Source organism: Dendropsophus ebraccatus, chromosome 7 (assembly GCF_027789765.1).
Source record: "Dendropsophus ebraccatus isolate aDenEbr1 chromosome 7, aDenEbr1.pat, whole genome shotgun sequence".
Classification (NCBI taxonomy): domain Eukaryota; kingdom Metazoa; phylum Chordata; class Amphibia; order Anura; family Hylidae; genus Dendropsophus; species Dendropsophus ebraccatus.
The window spans coordinates 83,863,538-83,883,523 of NC_091460.1; the positions used below are offsets into that span (position 1 = coordinate 83,863,538).

The following is a 19,986-nucleotide window of genomic DNA, read 5'->3' on the forward strand; positions in this document are numbered from 1 at the left end:
TATAGCAGTATATAGCTGTGTGGGGTGAGGAGTATGGTGTATAGCAGTATATAGCTGTGTGAGGGGGAGGAATACGGTGTATAGCAGTATATAGCTGTGTGGGGTGAGGAGTAAGGTGTATAGCAGCATATAGCTGTGTAAGTTTATATGATTAAGTGCTTTACAGACCTGTGTGTATATATGCAGTTGTGTATATAGATATAGCTGTATAGGGCTGTGTGTATATGTGCTGTGTGCAGTTGTGTATATAGATATAGCTGTATAGGGATGTGTGTATATGTGCTGTGTGCAGTTGTGTATATAGATATAGCTGTGACTAGTGATGTCTGTGTAACAAGCACAATGCAGTGATAGGTGTAATCAGTGTCCAGCTGTGTGCAGAGGTGTATATGTGTGTAATAGCCACCACATAGAGCTGCCTATGTATATACCAACAAGGACAGTGTACAGCTGGGTTACATGACTCCTGTAATGTACGGCTGGCAGGACAAGGCTCTCTAACACACTGTACTCCTCCAACAGCAAAGCCATGACTCCTCCCACCCATGTGACCGAGCACATGGCTGTGACGTCATCAAAGGTCCTTTTGCTACTTGTTATTTGGTTGAGACTAGAATGGAGTTGCACGAAGAGGTCCTCCCCCTGGAGTGTGTATTCTAGCTTGCATTTGTATCTAACATCAACTCTGGAGAGATTCTACGTATAAGAGTTGTGCAATTGTGACGTCACAATGGTAGGTGCTTCTTCGTATCTCCGTATTAGTGTGTAATAACGTAATAGCCTGTTTTACTGAGACATAGACAGCACGTGTCCCTGTGAGCGCGGCATAGACTACACGTGACTAGTTAGTGGTATAGACTGTACATGTGTCTGGTGGGTGACTGTAGTGGTATAGACTGTACATGTGTCTGGTGGGTGACTGTAGTGGTATAGACTGTACATGTGTATGGTGGGTGACTGTAGTGGTATAGACTGTACATGTGTATGGTGGGTGACTATAGTGGTATAGACTGTACATGTGTATGGTGGGTGACTATAGTGGTATAGACTGTACATGTGTATGGTGGGTGACTATAGTGGTATAGACTGCACATGTGTCTGGTGGGTGACTATAGTGGTATAGACTGTACATGTGTATGGTGGGTGACTATAGTGGTATAGACTGTACATGTGTCTGGTGGGTGACTATACTTAGTGGTATAGACTGTACATGTGTCTGGTGGGTGACTATACTTAGTGGTATAGACTGTACATGTGTCTGGTGGGTGACTATAGTTAGTGGTATAGACTGTACATGTGTCTGGTGGGTGACTATACTTAGTGGTATAGACTGTACATGTGTCTGGTGGGTGACTATACTTAGTGGTATAGACTGTACATGTGTCTGGTGGGTGACTATACTTAGTGGTATAGACTGTACATGTGTCTGGTGGGTGACTATAGTTAGTGGTATAGACTGTACATGTGTCTGGTGGGTGACTATAGTTAGTGGTATAGACTGTACATGTGTCTGGTGGGTGACTATAGTTAGTGGTATAGACTGTACATGTGTCTGGTGGGTGACTATAGTTAGTGGTATAGACTGTACATGTGTCTGGTGGGTAATAGTTGACTAAAGTTAGGACATAGCCCAGATTTGTCAAACTATACAGAATAAAAACCTGTGCAAACTGCTTACAGCAACCAATCACAGCTCAGGTTTCATTTTCCCAGTGAGTGGTCACTGCAACTTACAATGGTTACAGTTATTCACTGATTGATACATCTGGTCCAGAGGCAGTTTATGTAACAAATTCTTTGAAAATTGTTGAACAGTTGTGATTTGAATAAGCTAATATGTGATGTATACACTTAGATAAATGTGATGCATTTGCAGACCACCTGTCTAGGTGTGCACTTTGTTATCTGGGCCATACACTGTATATGGGTCTGTGATAGATGGGTGATACAGAAAAAAAACGTTCATTTTTTTTTTTTAATCTATTACCTTTACATTTGTAATTTTTTAAAGTTTGTTGTGCATTATTATGGAGGCAGCCATCCTTCCTAAGTTATCTCTAACAGCATTTACAGGGATGCTTTACAGCAGGTTATCCTGCTTACACACCTTTATAGTTTCTCTATATACCCTTCCTTTCCCAAGATCTGGGGGTTTATAACTTGTCTGACAATTTAGCTAGGTCAGATGGGCATGAACTTAATTGAAATAACCAGATGATGGGTGTGTATATACAATCATGGGGTGCAGTTGGTTGCTTTGGGCAAATTACACCATTTTTTTCGTTTCATATTAATAAATGTGAGCCACTTTGTTTGCATCTCTGCACATGAGTAAAGTGGTGACACATACAGTCCCAGCAGCACAGGTAGTGGTACACAAAAATATATAGGTGGTTGCACGTCTCCCCAAAACCAAGCACGTCCAAGTGGAATGTTTGAGATGTAATACGCACCAATGCTACGTATTAGGCTAAAACGTTGCACTGTCGTGTATTAGATCTTAGGGTACTATTACACGGAACGATAATCGGCCGAATTGGCCCGATTTGGGCGATTATCGCTCAATGTAATAAATACAACGATCAGCTGATGACAGCGATCATCGGCTGATCGTTGATATAGGTTTGGACCTATTTTCGTCTGTAATAGCGGTGCGCGGCCGGCGACTGGCTGTGGTCTTCTTCTCCCCAAGTCCTGCACGCTCACGCGGCGGTCCCGGCCTGTGATTGGCTGAGCGGCCTGTCAGCTGACAGGCCACTCTGAAGTTAGAGCACGCGGGACCCGTGGAGAAGAAGACCGCAGCAGCAGCCCTGGAACGTGGATAGGTAATGTATATAGTTAAGCAAGGGCTGCAAGGACACATCGGTAACGATGTCCCTGCAGCCCTTGTTTAACGATTATCGGGCCGTGTAATAGGTCCAGCAAACGAGTGACGATCTAGCAGATCTCTGCTCGTTTACAGGTATTATCGGGCCCCCATCGGCCCGTGTAATACCACCCTAAAACATTCCACTTAGAAGTCTCCTGTGTATTTCTCTTTGATGCAAGAGGTAACTATTGGGCGTCACTTGGTATATCAGCAACGACAACAGCATGCAAGTAGGACACATTGCTACAGTAGTCATACGATGTAAGGGCCCTATTACACCAACAGATTATCTGAAAGATTTTTTTTGAGGCAAAGACAGAAATGGACTATACACAGAGAACAGGCAAAAAGGAAAGACTGAGATTTCTCCTCTTTTCAATACCATTCCTGGCTTTGGCTTAAAAAAAACTGTCAGATAATCAGTTAGATTAATAGGTTCTATTACACCGAATGATAATCGATCCGATTCGGCCGATTATCGCTCCGTGTAATAAAGACAACAATCAGCCGACGATATACATTACCTATCCACGCTCCAGGGCTGCTGCTGCGGTCCGCTTCTCCCCGTGTCCCGCGCATTCTAGCTTCTAGCCTGTGTGAGCTGACAGGCCGCTCAGCCAATCACAGGCTGGGACCACCGCGCCCTGTGATTGGCTGAGTGGCCTGTCAGCTGACAGGCCACTCTGAAGCTAGAGCGTGCGGGACCCAGGGAGAAGCGGACCGCAGTAGCAGCTCTGGAGCGTGGATAGGTAAAGTATACCGTTTAAGCAAGGGCATCGGTAACGATGTCCTTGCAGCCCTTGTTAAACGATTATTGGGCTGTGTAATAGGCCCAGTAAACGATCGCCAATCTAGCAGATCAGCGCTCTTTTACAGTTGTTATCGGGCCCCCATCGGCTCGTCTAATAGTACCCTAAGTCTGGCAGGCTTCTTCCTGATGACATCTCATTACCAAAAACCACATTGCACAGGGGCAAAGGAAAAAACATCAATAGACAAGGAGCCCCATTTCCTGCTAAACCATATGATTGTCCAGGTCCACATATAGTGTAAACGGCATAGATTCATCACGTGACACACTAAATTTTTTATTTATTTATTTTTTTTTATGTTGACAGGTGCACTTTAAAGGGGTACTCCAGCGGGGGAGGGTGGCACTTTTTCGCTGGGCCCTCCGGTTCCCGGCCGCTTCCTGGTGTCTGACGCGGGCCCGAGACAATACGTCAGTGACAGAGGTGGGATCTGAGCGGACTTGAAACGGATCCCACCTCTGTCACTGACTGGCTGAGTGGATCTGAGACGTCACGTCTCGGGACCGCGTCACACAACAGGAAGTGGACGGGCACTGGAGCACCGCGATGCGGGACCCGCTGCTGGAACCGGGGAGGTGAGTGGATGTCTTTTCCCTCAGCCACCTCCTCCCCGGTCCCAGCGAAAAAGTGCCCCTGGAGTACCCCTTTAAATCATTCCTGTCAGTTTGAAAAAGCTTTTGGTGTGTAAGAGACTTTTCAAAAGTTTTAAACCGTTGGGGCCTGAGTGTTCAGACTGTCCTTGCCTGTCAATCACCGGTACAGGGCGTCCTGATAGAGAGCTGTGACTAGCACATCGCCCCAGATGACTAGTCACAGCTCTCTTCTTGAGCTGCACACCTGATTTAAAGATAATTTTGCAAAGAAATAAAGCTACAGAAAACACAACCCCCAGTACGGGAGATGTGCTAGGAACATCTCTGCAGCGTTCCTGGGAGCTCAGCTGCCACAAATGTGCTAATTAATGGTTTATGTAGGAAAAGGGAGTGTAAAGAGAAAATGTATTATTTGCTTTTACACTAGTGAAAGTAAAAACGTTTGCCATAAAACATAAAGAAATCCTCCCAACCCTCCCCAATATTAAAAATGCATTGTATTCCCCATATTTAATAAACTGTTAGGTAAAACACTTAAAAAACACAAAAACTATACATACATCTGCAACAACTATAAAACTTATACCGCACAATTCAGGCTGAAAAATTTCATATATGTGTAAAACTTTTTCCAGTAAAAAAAAAAAAAAAAAAAGCCCAAAACCATCTCCATTATGCAAAAGATAAGAAAGCTATGTATCTTGCAGTGTGGCGACAGTTTTTTGTTTGAGTGGAAAACCCCTTTGAATAATCACTTGAGAGATTTGATATCTCCCTTTATTTTCAAAGGTTTTAGTTATTTGTTACATTATTTTAGCCCTTGTTATAACTGTGTTTTTTTTTTTGTGGATTATAGAGCACCATGGAAACACAGGAGGCAATGGCTTTACTTGAAGCAACGGGCGATGAATTGCAAAACAACAATAACCTTCTTGGAGGAGAAGATGAAAAGACCTCAATAACGGAGTCAAATACTCCTGACAAAACACCACTGCCTGTATATAATGATGATATAATACATACTATCATAGAAAAGACCCAAGTTATATCCAGAGAAGAAGACGCTTCAAAAGATAATGGTGAAGTTCGGATTCTGCCCCAGGCAGCAGAAGTCTCCGACGGGGATAGACAGACTGTTCAGATTCAGTCTTTGCCTTGTATCCTGCAACCACAGCAATCAGATATGGAGGTAGCTGAACAACTGGAAGGCTTACACTTCAAAAACCGTACGATAGGTGAACATGAGGATGTTGTCAGAATTGATTGCCCCCCGGCTTGTGTTAAAATAGTGTCTGAGGCTTATGAAGAGGAAGACAGTACTTCTGAGGACTCCTCATCGGACAGGTAGGCCATTGAAATACTGAAAGTTGGTGTAGACATTAACATAGATATACATAAAGATACACATCTGCTTTTGGCCAGTTTGGTAATGTTTAATTGTGGTTATTGCATGAGAGAGACTGACATCAGCCAAAACGTTGTGCAGTATAAGATGAAGAATATCTGGGATGTGCTGCCTGGGGACATTTACAAATATGGATGAGCACTGTAAATGTGTCATGACTTAGTGTCACTGTCACTTTTTTTGCAAAAATCAATAGTACAGATGATTTTAAGAAACTTTGTAATTGGGTTTATTAGACACATATGGCATTATCTGCATTCAAAAAGACTTTTCCCAGGTCCCCTCCTCTCTCTCTCATCCACTGCTTATTATCAGGAAATCACGTCTTATTGCATCAGACGTGCCCCTGTCTGTTCTATGTAGAGGGGAGAGAGGAGGAGGAAGGAGGGAGATTAGTCAGCAGCAGAGAGCAGAAAACAAAGCATTACACAGTGGGACCTGTGTGAAAGCCTCTTATTGAGAGGTCAGTGCTGATTTCAGTGGAGATAGCCCAGTGATGTAGCTGTAAATTAACTCTTTGTTGTCCTGTTTTGGTGTCTCATCTCCCTCCACCCCTCTCCTCTCCATAGAGAACAATGAAGACGGTGAGAGCTTCAAACTGCTTTCTTGTGATAAAAATGCCTTTTTCGGCTAATAAACCCAATTACAAAGTTTCTTAAAATCGCCTGTACTATTGATTTCTGGAAATAAAAATTAACCAACAGGTACACTTTAAAGCAGTGTTAATAAAAATTTACATGGGGACACCCCTAACAAATGATACATTTTTGCTGTGCCCTTTCATATAGTAGTAATGCCCTCATGCTGTATTGCTCTATATTAGTAATGACCTTATGCTCTATCCCTCTATATTAGTAATGCCCCCATGCTGTGTCCCTCCATATAGTACTAATGCCCCCTGCTGTGCCTTGCTCATATAGCAAGAATGCCCCCTGCTGTGCCCCACACATATAGTAGTAATACCCTTTGCAGTAACCCTCCATATACTAATAATGCGTTTTGCCCCACATATAGTAATAATGCACCATGCTCTGCCCCTCCACATAGTAGTAATGCTCCCTATAGGCACCCCCACATGCTAGTAAATGCCCCCTGCTGTGCACCCCTCACATAGTGGTAATTCCCCTCTCTCCCCCATATAGTAAAAATGGCCGCCTGTTATTCTCCAAAAAATAATACTAATTGTAATGCATAATACTCACTTAATCCAGCCATGGAGCTGCTCTCTTCTGACTTCCAGCCTGAGTGCTGCGGGGACAGAATCCTCCAGCAGGTGTGATGACCTATCACTGTGCCGGCTATAGTGATCATTCCAGACATCTCATAGGCTGCAGTCATAGTCACATAGTTAATAAAGTTGAGAGGCTGAGCTGTGATGGTCAGCCTGCTCACCCTGCACTACATCTGCGCTACAGTGAGCGGGCAGAACATCAGTTAGTGTGGCATCTGAAGAAACTGTGCGGATGCAGCTTCTAGGGATGCTTAAAGAGAACATGCCATGGCACTCTGGTTGGGAACTGTTGACTTGAAGTGGATCTTTCAGCTGCGAGTCATGTTCCAAGTGGCTGACCGTCTTTGCATCCAAAGTGTATAAAAATGCTGTTCTCCAGGCTTTCCCAAGCTCCTGATCTGCTGCTAGCTGAAATACCTTCTTGCTCCTGCACATACCACAAGACACTGTTAGATAGCTGTTAGGAAAAGGACACATGGTACCTATACTATATCCAGCTGTGCTTCCAGAATGTAGAAAAATGCTTCTATTCTCTGGTACAAGGAATCAGAGGGCTGTAAACTGGAAGTGTTACAGTTTGCTGCACTTTAGGAGCTCATGAAAGCCTCTGACTAAAAAAACTATTGCTAGAATTTGCATGCAGGCCTTTGCTTTAAAGAAGCTTTCAAGGCAAATTTGTGGACTGTTAGGGCCCATTTACACAGAAAGAGTATCTGACAGATTATCTGCCAAAGATTTGAAGCCAAAGCCAGGAATGGATTTGAAAAAAGAAGACATCTCAGGCTTTCCTTTATGACCTGATCTCTGTTCATAGTCTGTTCCTGGCTTTGGCTTCAAATCTTTGGCAGATAATCTGTCAGATAATCTTTCTGTGTAAATAGACCCTTACTTGGTGCCATATCTGCCTAATTTCAGAAATAAACTGTCAGTTTATTAGGGCTTTTAATGCAGGCAAAATTCAGTTTCAGTCTGTGTTGTGTTTATAAGCTGAAAACCCCCTTTAATTTCAGCATTTTCCATACAATGCAGGAAAAAACAAAATTTGATAAAGGTGACAGTCCAGGCTCCAATGTTGTCAGCGTACTGAATCTTCTGTATCTTCTAGTTTGTGAGCACCAGTAAACTAAGTGTGGACCTTAGCAGTATATAATTTGAGATCAGAGTCTCTGCAGAGAATTTCTTTTCCAATAAACTCCACAACCAGCGAGTTGAGCATACCTTGCCTTTCAGTTATGCTCTATGTACTTTACGTCTATTTTACTCTTCTATGAAAGCGTGTAAGAGAACTATTTAGACGTTAAGTGCAGCTTTGTTTTTATTTTTTTTTGTGTGAAAAAATACTATTATGATTGTATTTATGAATATTATGAGGTCCTCTGTTCTTCTGCCATGATACCTGGTTGGTCCATGGTGCTGGGTAAGGCTGGGCGATAATAGTCTAAATCAATATCACGGTTCATCGTACATGTAGCTGTGGTAACGATAATTGAACAATAATTATGAAACGCCTCTTTTGCAACACAGTTATACAGCCACTACAGGACGTGTATACACAGGTGGCACGTAGGGATAGGGGTGGATGACTGTACGGTGGGGGCGGCACATAGGGATAGGGGTGTATGTCTATACAGACGGCACATAGGGATAGGGGTGTATGACTATACAAGGAGCACATAGGGATAGGGGTGTATATACAGGGAGAACATAGGGATAAGGGTGTATGACTATAGAGAGGGGCACATAGGGAGAGAGTTGTATGACTATACAGAGTGGGGCCCAAAGTCAAACTGGTTCAGTAGTGCAGCAGATTCACATCTACTAGAGTTTCCCCAGAGTTGTCTGTCAAAGTAAACAGGATGTCCAGGGAGTTCTGTTTCCTCCGACAGACTGGCTTGTAAATGGTCCTCCTAACAAATGCCAGTTGAATTGTATGCAGTTGCCTGACTCTTGTAACTGCCTTTGTCATGTGACCCAGTAACAGTCTGGTGCATTTGTGAGTACTTCTGTCCAAATAAAAAGCATTGTCAAACGCATTTTTTTAACAAAACAGTAAACCTAGTTTGTTTCTTTTAGTGATTCTGATTCAGATTCATCATCTTCATCTTCTACATCATCATCATCATCATCATCTATGTCTTCAATTATCCAACTTGAAGAAGAACCTCTAGAAAACACTGACGTTCCTTTGAAGACTAAAGATGAGCTTCTTGTGGATGTAAGTAAACACAGTAATACTGTAATACTGTAAGCACAGTAATACTTTGGAGTCTAACCACCCACCCTCTAACTCTGGTACTGTATATTCAAGGGGCAGGAACCATGCTCTATATCTATAGCACTGTGTGACAGTGCGTGCTTGATCACAGCAAGAGACCAGCAACTTCAAGCCTTAGATAGCCCTGCAGCTTCCCATACCGAACATTAGTGGCAGCAGAGGGGCCTATGTCACCCCTTGCTGCTGGCCAGGGCTGTGGAGTCAATTAGCCGCAGCTTTGACTCCTGAATTTTATCAGGGACCAACTCCCGAATCAAACTCCCAACTTTGACTCCTTCATAAATAGCCGGGGAGTTATTTATCACATTGGCGTAAAGTAGAACTGGCTCAGCAGCTTCTTCCTAATGACCTGCATGATCCTGGGGCAACTTCTGAGTGAATAAGGCAAATATATAACTCAGATTCTCGTGTGTGTGTGTATTTGTGTTTGTGTGCAGTGGATGCAGCTAGTATCCAGTCATCATGTCCTGAAGAACTCAGAACTAGACTAGATGGAGCAGGTGGTCTTTTCCTGCTGACAGTCTTCTATGTTTCTAAATATTCACCATTTTATACAGAAACACTGCTAACAATGATATGTGATATAGAGGGGTCAGCCAAAGTTATATAGAGGAATCATCGCAGCCCTACAGGAACTACCCACTCAGTCAGTCAGTGTCTACAGCTGTACCCCACCTCATTCACTGATTAGTTGAATGGATATTTCTGAGTTGGGTTGTGACATCACAGGGATGTCCATCGGGGGACTATGAGCCATGACACTACACTGCAGGGGCACAGGGGTCGGGTAAATAGCCATAGCACTTGCACACATGCAGCCTGCTGCAGTCATAACACTTACAGCCTGCTGCAGCCTTACCACGCACACACACACACAGCCTGCTGCAGTTATAGCACGCTCGAGAAAAACACAGTCTTCTCCTGGAGAGAAAACACCACATTGAGGACAGCGGTTACTGCTACACTACTTATGGCTTCTCTTCCTCATTCTCTATATTGCACAGAATATCTTCATATTAGACTGCTTCAGCACACACACAGCCTGGTGCAGCCATAGCGCACACGCAGCCTGCTGCAGCCATATTATACACACACACACACACACACACACACACACACACACACACACACACACACACACACACACACACACACACACACAGCCTGCTGCAGCCATAGCTCACTCAGAAAAAATACATGGGGGGACATATTAAGTCCGGCGTTTTTTTACACCGGGCTTACAAATGTCCCTGCAGCTCCGGAGCTCAGAGCTGGTGTAGGTTTCAATATCATTTTTCCTCAGGAAATATTATAAATGCGGCGAACGCAGAGGCTGCGCCCCCTCCTCGCCCCACTGGCGTAGATGGGCCAGATGCAAATGAAATATTCGCAAACAGACCATTTGAAAATATTTTTACATCGATGGGGCCCATCTGCACATAAAAGACATTTTAGCCTTTTAATAAATCTCCCCCATGGTCTTCTCCCAGAGAGAAAACACCACATTGAGGACAGAGGATCACTATTACACTACGTATAGCTTCTCTTACTCCTTCTCTGTATTACACAGAATATCTTTATGTTACACAGCTGCTCCTATTTAATCATCTAGGAAGAGAACTGCACAGATCTCCCCTACTCAATGGACTCTTCCAGCTCAGAAACAAACTGCTAAATAGTGACAGTCAACCTCTCCCCTGCCACCCTCATTTAATAGGGCCAGTACTTTATTACTGAGATATGGAGAAAACGAAATGTGTGAGAGGATTTTTCTGGTTTTAATAAATAAGCTCCTTAGATTGATAGAACATAAACTATATTGATGAGGAACAGTTATTAAATTCATATGAAAATAAAATTTTGAAAGATTTTTTTTTTTTTTTTAAGCTGGAGTCAGTCGGTACATTTTTTTCCATCTAAGACTCCTGCCCAAACTAGCCCCCACTCCACAGTCCTGCTGCCTCTCAATGAAAGTGGATATATAAAGAAAAAAGTACAGTGGTGCCTTGGATTACGAGCATAATTCGTTCCGGGACTGAGCCTGTAATCCAAATCCACTCTTAAACCAAAGCAAATTTTCCCGTAAGAAATCCTAGAAATGCAGACAATTGGTTCCACACCCCAAAAATAATGATTTAATATTCTGAATAACATGTAAAACAGATGAAACAAACATTCAGAAACAGCAGAATATGTGACTGTACAGTAATGGAGAGGATGGCAAACACAGGGGCTGACAGAGACTGCAAGGAGTATGAAGGGGTGAGCAGAGCAGATGTGGGCACATACATGCATCACTCTCTGTCCGGGGAGAGAGGTTACAACTATAAAGAGATTATTTCCAGTCCTGTCCCCTGATGTAAGCCCCAGCCTGAAGTGGATCTGCTATGATTTGGAAGGTGAGGGAGACTTCCTGGGTCAGAGTACAGGGCTGTAGACCCGGGTATGCAGACCATGCCCCTCCCACCCAGTACAGGGAGCTCTTAAACCAAAGCAATGCTCTTAAACAAAGTCACAATTTTAAAAAAACTGTGAGCTCTTAAACCTAAACGCTCTTAAACCAAGTTACTCTTAAACCATGGTACCACTGTATAAATTTATTTTAATTATGCTATATTACAAAATAATATAACTTTACTAGAGCCTTGTCTTTACAGGAGAAAAAAAATCCTCCTTTCCAGAGTACCCCTTTAATTATTGCTATATTTTCTTATTTAACCGGCAACCGACAGTGTTTTCTTCCTGGAGATCATTGATCTGTTTTTTTTTATGGCTCTACTAGGCGTTGCTCCCACTTAGCCAGAATCCTTCTCCACAGTGATGAGGGACAACACCCTGAAACAGCTGTCTGTGGGTGGATACCTGGCCTTCGTTTGTTTTTTGTTTTTCTTGTCATTACATTATGGTGTGTGTACACAGAGAGATTTATGTGACGGATTTTGGAAGCCAAAGGCAGGAATAGATTTGAAAAGAGGAGAAATCTCAGTCTTTCCTTTATGATCTGTTCTCTGTTTATAGTCTGTTTCTGGCTTTGGCTTCCAAAATCTGTCAGATAAATCAGATATGGAGGTTTTGGTGGTTTCCCTACAGGAGCCACCCCTTGGCTGGGTCCTTCCCAGAGGGACATCTGGCTAGTCCTTTGTATTGAGACTCTACGGGCTCTTTTTTGCATATTTGTATTTCTCAGGGTGCAATGCACCGAGGATTTCACTGTATTGAGCGCTTTAAAGGGGGTAGTGCTGCATTTAAAAATTATTCACTAAATAATACACATTACAAAGTTATACAAATTTGTAATGTGTGTTATGTAAGTGAATGGCTTTCTTCCCCGTGTCCCCCCACAGCCGGAAGTGTGGTGCAGTATACTCACCAGATTACTGTCGCCCCCGGACGCCATCTTGGGTCGAATCATCATCTTCGGGAGGCTGGCCGGACCGCTCCAGCCGTCCCCCATGCCACCCCCCCCCTGCCGCGTCATCAACTGCTCAGCCGTAATTGGATGAGCATAACTGTACTCAGCCGTTCATTTACATAACACACATTACAAAGTTGTATAACTTTGTAATGTGTGTTATTTAGTGAATAATTTTTAAACGCCGCACTACCCCTTTAACCCCTTGCCGCATATGGACGTACCGGCACGTCCAAATCTGCATACAGTTCCTGCAGATGGACGTGCCGGTATGTCCACGGGATGACAGGGGCGCAGGAGCAATACAGGGGCACTGCTAACGCACCTGGCTCCCAGAAACCTCTTCAGAAAAATCTGCACTGAAAATGCTAATTGGCGCTCCTTTCCTTCTGAGCCCGGCTGTGTGCCCATGCAGTGGTTTATGCCCACATATGGAGTACCGTTGTACTCAGGAGAACCTGCGTAACAGATTTTGGGGTGAACTTTCTCTCCTGCTCCTCAATAAATTGAGAAATTTCAAACTAAAGGAATATATTATTGGAAAAATTTGTGTTTTTTATTTTTACTGTCTACTTTTGAATACTTTCCTCTAATAGCTGTGGGGTCAAAATGGTCACCACACCCCAAAATGAATTCTCTGAGGGGTGCACTTTCCAAAATGGGGTGACTTATGGGGAGATTTTACTCCGCTAGCACTACAGGGGCACTGCAAACGTACCTGGCGCTCAGAAACTTCTACAGCAAAATCTGCATTGAAAAAGCTAATTGGCGCTCCCTTCCTTCTGAGCCCTGCTGTGTGCCCATGCAGTGGTTTATGCCCACATATGGGGTACCATTGTACTCAGGAGAACCTGCGTTATAAATTTTGGGGTAATTTTTTTCTCTTGTTCCTCGTGAAATTGAGAAATTTCAAACTAAGTGAACATATTATTGGAAAAATTTGAGTTTTAAATTTTTACTGTCTAATTTTGAATACTTTCCTCTAATACCTGTGGGGTCAAAATGCTCATCCTACCCCAAGATTAATTCTTTGAGGGGTGTACTTTCCAAAATGGGGTGACGTTTGGGCGGGTTCTATTCTGCTGACACTACAGGGGCTCTGCAAATGCACCTGGTGCTCAGAAACTTCTTCAGCAAAATCTGCATTGGAAGAGCTAATTGGCGCTCCCTTCCTTCTGAGCCCTGCTGTTTGCCCATACAGTGGTTTACGCCCACATATGGGGTACCGTTGTACTCATGAGAACCTGCGTTACAAATTTTGGGGTGCTTTTTCTCTCATGTTCCTTTTTAAAATGAGAAACTTTAATCTAAACGTATATATTATTGGAAAATTTTAATTTTCCATTTTTTTACGGCCTAATGGTGAATACTTTGCTCCAGCCCCTGTAGGGTTAAAATGCTCATTATACCCCTAGATTAATTCTTTAAGGTGTGTAGTTTCCAAAATGGGGTCACTTATGGGGGTTTCCAGTATACAAGCCTCCTAAATCAACTTAAAAAAAGAACTGGTCCCTAAAAAAATCAGTTTTGGAAACTTTCACGAAAATGTGGTAATTTGCTGATAAATTTCTAAGCCCCGTAACGCCCTTAAAAAGTAAAATATGTTTATGAAATGAAGCCAGAATAAAGAGGACATATTGGTAATGTGACTTAGTAACTAATTTATGTGCTACGATTTTCTTTTTTTAGAAGCAGAGAATTTCAAAGTTCATAAAATGCAAATTTTTTAAATGTTTCATGATATTTTGATGTTTTTCACAAAAAATACACAAAGTAGTGACCAAATTTTGCCACTAATATAAAGTGCCACATGTGACGAAAAAACAATCTCAGAATCGCTAGCATACGTTAAAGCATCACTGAGCTATAAGCGCATAAAGTGAGACAGGTCAGATTTTGAAAAATGAGCCTGGTCATTAAGGCCCAAATAGGCTTAGTCTTGAAGGGGTTAACTGGCAGCCGACATTGTTATTTTTGGCTTGTCTCCCTGAGAACACTGATCTGTTTCCTATATTTTCTTATTAATGTACAGAATTTTTGTAAGTAAATATAAAAGGTCAGGATTAAAAGTCTAAAGCATCTGTTACTCATAACTCTACAATATTGTATTTAGATAAAAACAACAAGATCATTAAACCATTATTACTTATTATCCTATTAAACTGTTTACAACATTTTGTTTACTTCAGTAATGAGGGAACCCTTGCCACTTAATCTGTTTGCTGAAGAGAGATATCATTGAATGCTTCTTTATGTGTTTTACATTTTTTATTTTCTAATTTATATATTATGTTCCCCTCTCATACAATAATCTATGATTTCTTTCAAGCACCTTTACCATCACTAATTCTCAGTGGTCAGAACCCCACAATCCCAAGAATAGGGCTCCTGCATCTCCCCCCCCCCCCCCAGTTGATTAACCCCTTAACAACCGCGGGCCCTCTGCATCTGGGCCTTAACACGAGGACGTAAATGTACGCCCTACCAGATCGCTTCATAGCAGGTGGGGTCGGGCCCTCACTGTTAATGAAGAGTCCACCATTATCCCTTGTGGCGTTTTAAGTGTAAGTTACAGGTGCAGCTCCTGTTACTTGCTGATCAGGGCCCCCGCAGCTATTTCATAGCAGTGATCAGTGTATGCAATCCAAAAGTGTAAAAAAAATAAATGGTTTTTAAAAATTTACCAAAGCCCCTCCCCCAATAAAAGTTGAAATCACCGCCCCCTTCCTATTTTGTAAATAAAACACATAAATTTAATAAACATGTTATATGTTGTAACTTGCGTAATGGTCTGATCTATTAAAATAAAACAATATTCCTTCATGGTGAACGACGTGACCAAAAAGCTGTAAAAAATGCCAGGATTGCAGATTTGTTGTTGTTGTTAAATAAATAAATTATATAATAAATATATATATTTATATATATATATATATATATATATATATATATATTAGGGCTGGGCGATAATTGCCTAAATTAATATCGCTGTTTATCGTACATATTGCCGCGGTAACGATAAATTGAGCGATAATTATGACCCCCCCCTTTTTGAAAACCACACCCATTTGAAACACAACGTTTCGGCGTCTCCTATGCCATTTTCAAGTGGCACTTAGGAGACATAGGAGACGCCAAAACCCTGTGGTTTACTTATGAAGTTTGCTGCACATCATTTTATGGAATAAATCCACATTTTCACATTTGTACTACAATCAGAGTGCTGCAGAGTATTTTTTACTAGCTGATCCAAGGTCTAGGATTTGTCTGCTGGCCCCCACAGTGCTGCCTATATTGTTTGCTATAGTTATCTATCGATCAACCTCTCTATCTAAGATAGATAAATCAGAAGAATACCGCAGCACTCATGGGATAGAATTCAACACAACGTGTTTATTTCCCCAAACACGTTGTGTTGAATTCTATCCCATGAGTGCTGCGGTATTCTTCTGATTTATATTACCTATACCGGGTGGTCGCTGGTATATACTGCCTGGCACCACATTCATCGCTACACGAGCGCTGCATTCATTCTGAATTTCTAAGATAGATAGATAATAGATATTAGAGAGAGGAGATATATTATCGATAGATTATATATCGATAGGAGTCCTATCTATCTATCTATCTTGTATCAATCTACGATCTGTATATCATCTATCTATAATATATCTCCTCTCTCATATCTATCTATATTTCATCTATCTCCTATCTATATATAATCTATCGATCTAATATAGATAGATTTTATATAGATAGGAGATAGATGATCTACAGATAGTAGATACTAGATAGATAGATATAGATATATAGATGGGAGAGAGAGAGATAGTAGAGAGAGATAGGAGAGAGAGAAGATAGATAGATAGATAATAGAGAGAGAAGATAGATAGATAGATAATAGAGAGATAAGATAGATATAGATATGTTTCATATATCTATCTATCTTATATATCTATCTTATCTATTTATCTATCTATCTTATCTATTATCTATCTATCTATAATCTATCTAATTTCTCTCATATCTATCTATTTTACCTGCTGTTCTGCCCTGACCCCCCTCCCGCACATACAATTGGGGTCAGGTATGGGGTCGGCACCTCCTTGCTCCCCCGGGCACCGCTCTCTCTCTCCCGCACAGGAATCCTCCCTGTCACATATATATGCTGTCAGTGTCCCGGGCAGAGCGTCGCACACGGCTGCTTCCAACACTGACAAATGATAACAGGCCCCGAGGATTCCTGCGCGGGACAGAGTGCGGTGTCCGGTGGAGGGAGGATGTGCTGACCTATACCTGACCCCCTGCAGCCACTGTATGTAAGGGAGAGGGGGGCCACGGCTCGCTGTGAGTGCAGCTTCCAGAGCCGTCGGGCAGCAGCAGCAGCGATGAGCACACACTGGAGGGGGAGCTGCTACCTGGAAACAGCCTGTCACATCTCCAGCCTTCTTCCTTACCCCCAGCAGCACTGTTAACAGTGTCCTGAGCCGAGCGTCACACATGGCGCACGCCCCCCCCCCCCCCCCCCCCCCAGACAGCAGAATAGCTTTACCCAGGCCAGACAGCGGAGGAAGAGGGACGCGAGGAAGCCTGAGGGGAGCAGAGCTAACAGCCGCTGGGTGAGGGGAGGAAAAATACCGCAGATACCGTCCTGGCAGAGTTGAGATCATGGCGCAAAAAAATGATGCCCCATAGGTGAAAAAATAACAACGGTATAGGAGTTAAATTAGGGCCATTTTAAATATACCTATTTGCAAAAATTGCATATTGCTGTATTTAGACTGAACTATAGAATAAAGATATGTCAATTTTACTGTAAAGTGCATTATGTAAACATGGCATTTTTCCTCCAATTTCACCCTATAAATAATATTTTAGGGCTTCTGTCATTAATTTTATTCTAGATTGAAAGGCACCATTACAAAGTCCAGTTGTTCCTGAAAAATGCAAACCCTTACATAGCCCTGCAGATGGAACAATAAGAAATTTTGGAAAAAACTAAAATGCAAAAATGAAAATTGGCCCCGTTCTTAAAGCGTAACTGTCATTTCAGGGTCATTTTTCTGAAAACATTAAATATCAACAGAACAAGCGATTTTAAGAAACTCTGTAATAGGTTTTATGTACTAAAAGAGTTTCCTTCTGAAGTGAAAAAGCAATCTCCCAGCCTCCCCCCTCACATCAAATGAAGCAGGATTTCTGTGTCCATTATGTGGCTATGGAGAGGGGAGGGGCTGTTAGGAGTGACTGAGCACGGAGGATTTCTGCACAGCACAACACCTTTCTGACACCTGAATTTAGCGGTTTAGGTGCCCAGAGAGTCTACAAACAGCTGACCTTCATGTCACCTCTTCCTGCTCCCTCATCTCCCTCGGCCCCTCCCCCCTTCATAGGCTTACAATGGAGAGAGCAGAACCCGTCTTCACTGGCTTCTCTGTAATGAAGACGTGTTTGCCTGATAATGCACAGATAAGAATTCAGGGGGGGAGGCTGGGAGATTGCTTCTTGAGTACAGAAAGAGGCTTTTTTGGCTGATAAAACCTATTAAAGAGTTTCTTAAAATCGCTTATACTACTGATTTCTGCAATAAAAAAAAAAAAAAACATGACAGTTACGCTTTAAGGCCATTTTAGGCTCTGTCCTTAAAGGGTTAACACTTTCAGATAAAAACAATTAATGGAGACCCAATGAAGAATATGTAAATAAGTGTTGAAGGTACACTACTTTAACACAATAAATAAATTCAGTAAATATGGATGAAAAGCAACTTGAGAAAGACAAAGTAAATGTAGTCCAATAAAGAAGACAGGCACTGTGGCACTCAATGAATTGGATGCAATAAGTGATTTATTTCATAAGTAAGGTCATGGATTCAGATAAACAGGCTACGACCGCTGTGCGCTTCCTCCCGGCCTGTGTATCTAAGGGCCCTATTCCACCGGACGATTATCGTTTGCATAATCGTTAACCATTAACGATCTCAAACGACCACTATTGCGAAAGACCTGAAAACGTTCACTCATTTCCATGGAACGATAATAGTTACTTATGATCGTAATTGCGATAATTTTTTCTTCTCTATTTATTCGCTAATGCGTTTGCATCTATTGCGAACGACCGAACGATGTCTTATTCAATGCGAACAATTTGCGAACAATTTGCGAACGTTTTGCGAACGAGCAACGATAAAAATAGGTCCAGGTCTTATATATCGTTAACTGCATTTCAACCGAACGATTATCGTTAGATCCGAACAATTTAACGATAATCTGAACGATAATCGTCCGATGGAATAGGGCCCTAACTCTACACCCAACCCTTAAGTCTGTGAGCTCTCTTAAAGAGGTACACACCCAATTCATACCAAGATATGACATATGTATGTACATATTAATAACCGTGATCTGGTAATACTTAAAAGACATTATCATTCTGTATCCATGACCTTGTTTATGGAATAAATCACTTATTGCATCCAATTCGGTGAGTGCCGCAGTGCCTTTCTTCTTTACTGGACTCGATGTGGACATGTTTGTGAGTGCAGAGCACCACCAGCGAGAGATGCCCAAGTAGACTTGAGGAACGTATGTAACAAGTCAGTTTTACCCCAGAGCGAATGGCGTAAAAAACAAAATACCCTCCAAATAAAAGAAATGCGTTTTTTTTTTCAATTTCACCACACATTGAATTTTTTTCTGGTTTCGCAGTGTACTTTATGAAAAAATTCAGCCTGTCATTGCAAAGTACAATTAGTGACGGCACATGTGGGTTTCTAGGTGAAAAAATGCTATGGCCTTTTAAGCACAAGAAGGAAAAAACGAAAACGCAAAAATTGAAATTGCCCCGGTCCTCTAAGGGTTAAATTTTAAGTTTAAATTAAGGATAAGCTCTTATTTTGTCATTAAACTGTGAGGTGAAGTAGACCATCTTATTGTATCCCTTGGAAATATGTATATCTTTTCATGAGAGTTTATGTAGTGAAAATATTGATGCTGGTAGAATTACTGTAATATCTTGGAGCTGTCATTAATGTCATATAGTTTTGGATTCTATTTACTTCACTGTTATGGGTCAGTACAAGCTGCAGTTCTGTGACTGGCAGGCAATTTCATGCTGTGTTTCTGACGACTTCACACTTGATTAAGTATTGGTAGACCTGCAGAAGTGTCTTTAATGGTTTTGTGCAGAGCACTTCTCCCTGCATGGATTTATGTCCATATGCCAATAGAAGTTCAGATGACTTTTTCTAACAAATGAGCAAAAGGAAGGTCAGCTCACCAAATGCAATGTAAGTGTGCCGCTGTAGTTCCCCAAGTTTGGAGCACGTAGAGCAATATTGCGGGCCGTCTCCCGTATGTAGGCTTCAATGAAGAAAATAGTGGCTCCCAG

General features: G+C 42.1%; 1 protein-coding gene across 1 annotated transcript in view; it reads left to right on the forward strand.

Annotated features, from left to right (window-relative positions):
* The first annotated feature begins 576 nt into the window (after positions 1-576).
* The window catches only part of NAF1 (nuclear assembly factor 1 ribonucleoprotein), a 66,699-nt gene continuing 47,289 nt past the window's right edge, over positions 577-19,986 (forward strand). The window contains exons 1-3 of the mRNA XM_069976614.1: positions 577-733; positions 5,131-5,618; positions 8,984-9,125. Of these exons, the coding sequence (XP_069832715.1) occupies positions 731-733; positions 5,131-5,618; positions 8,984-9,125 (633 nt within the window). The 5' untranslated portion in view covers positions 577-730. The remainder of the gene's footprint in view (positions 734-5,130; positions 5,619-8,983; positions 9,126-19,986) is intronic.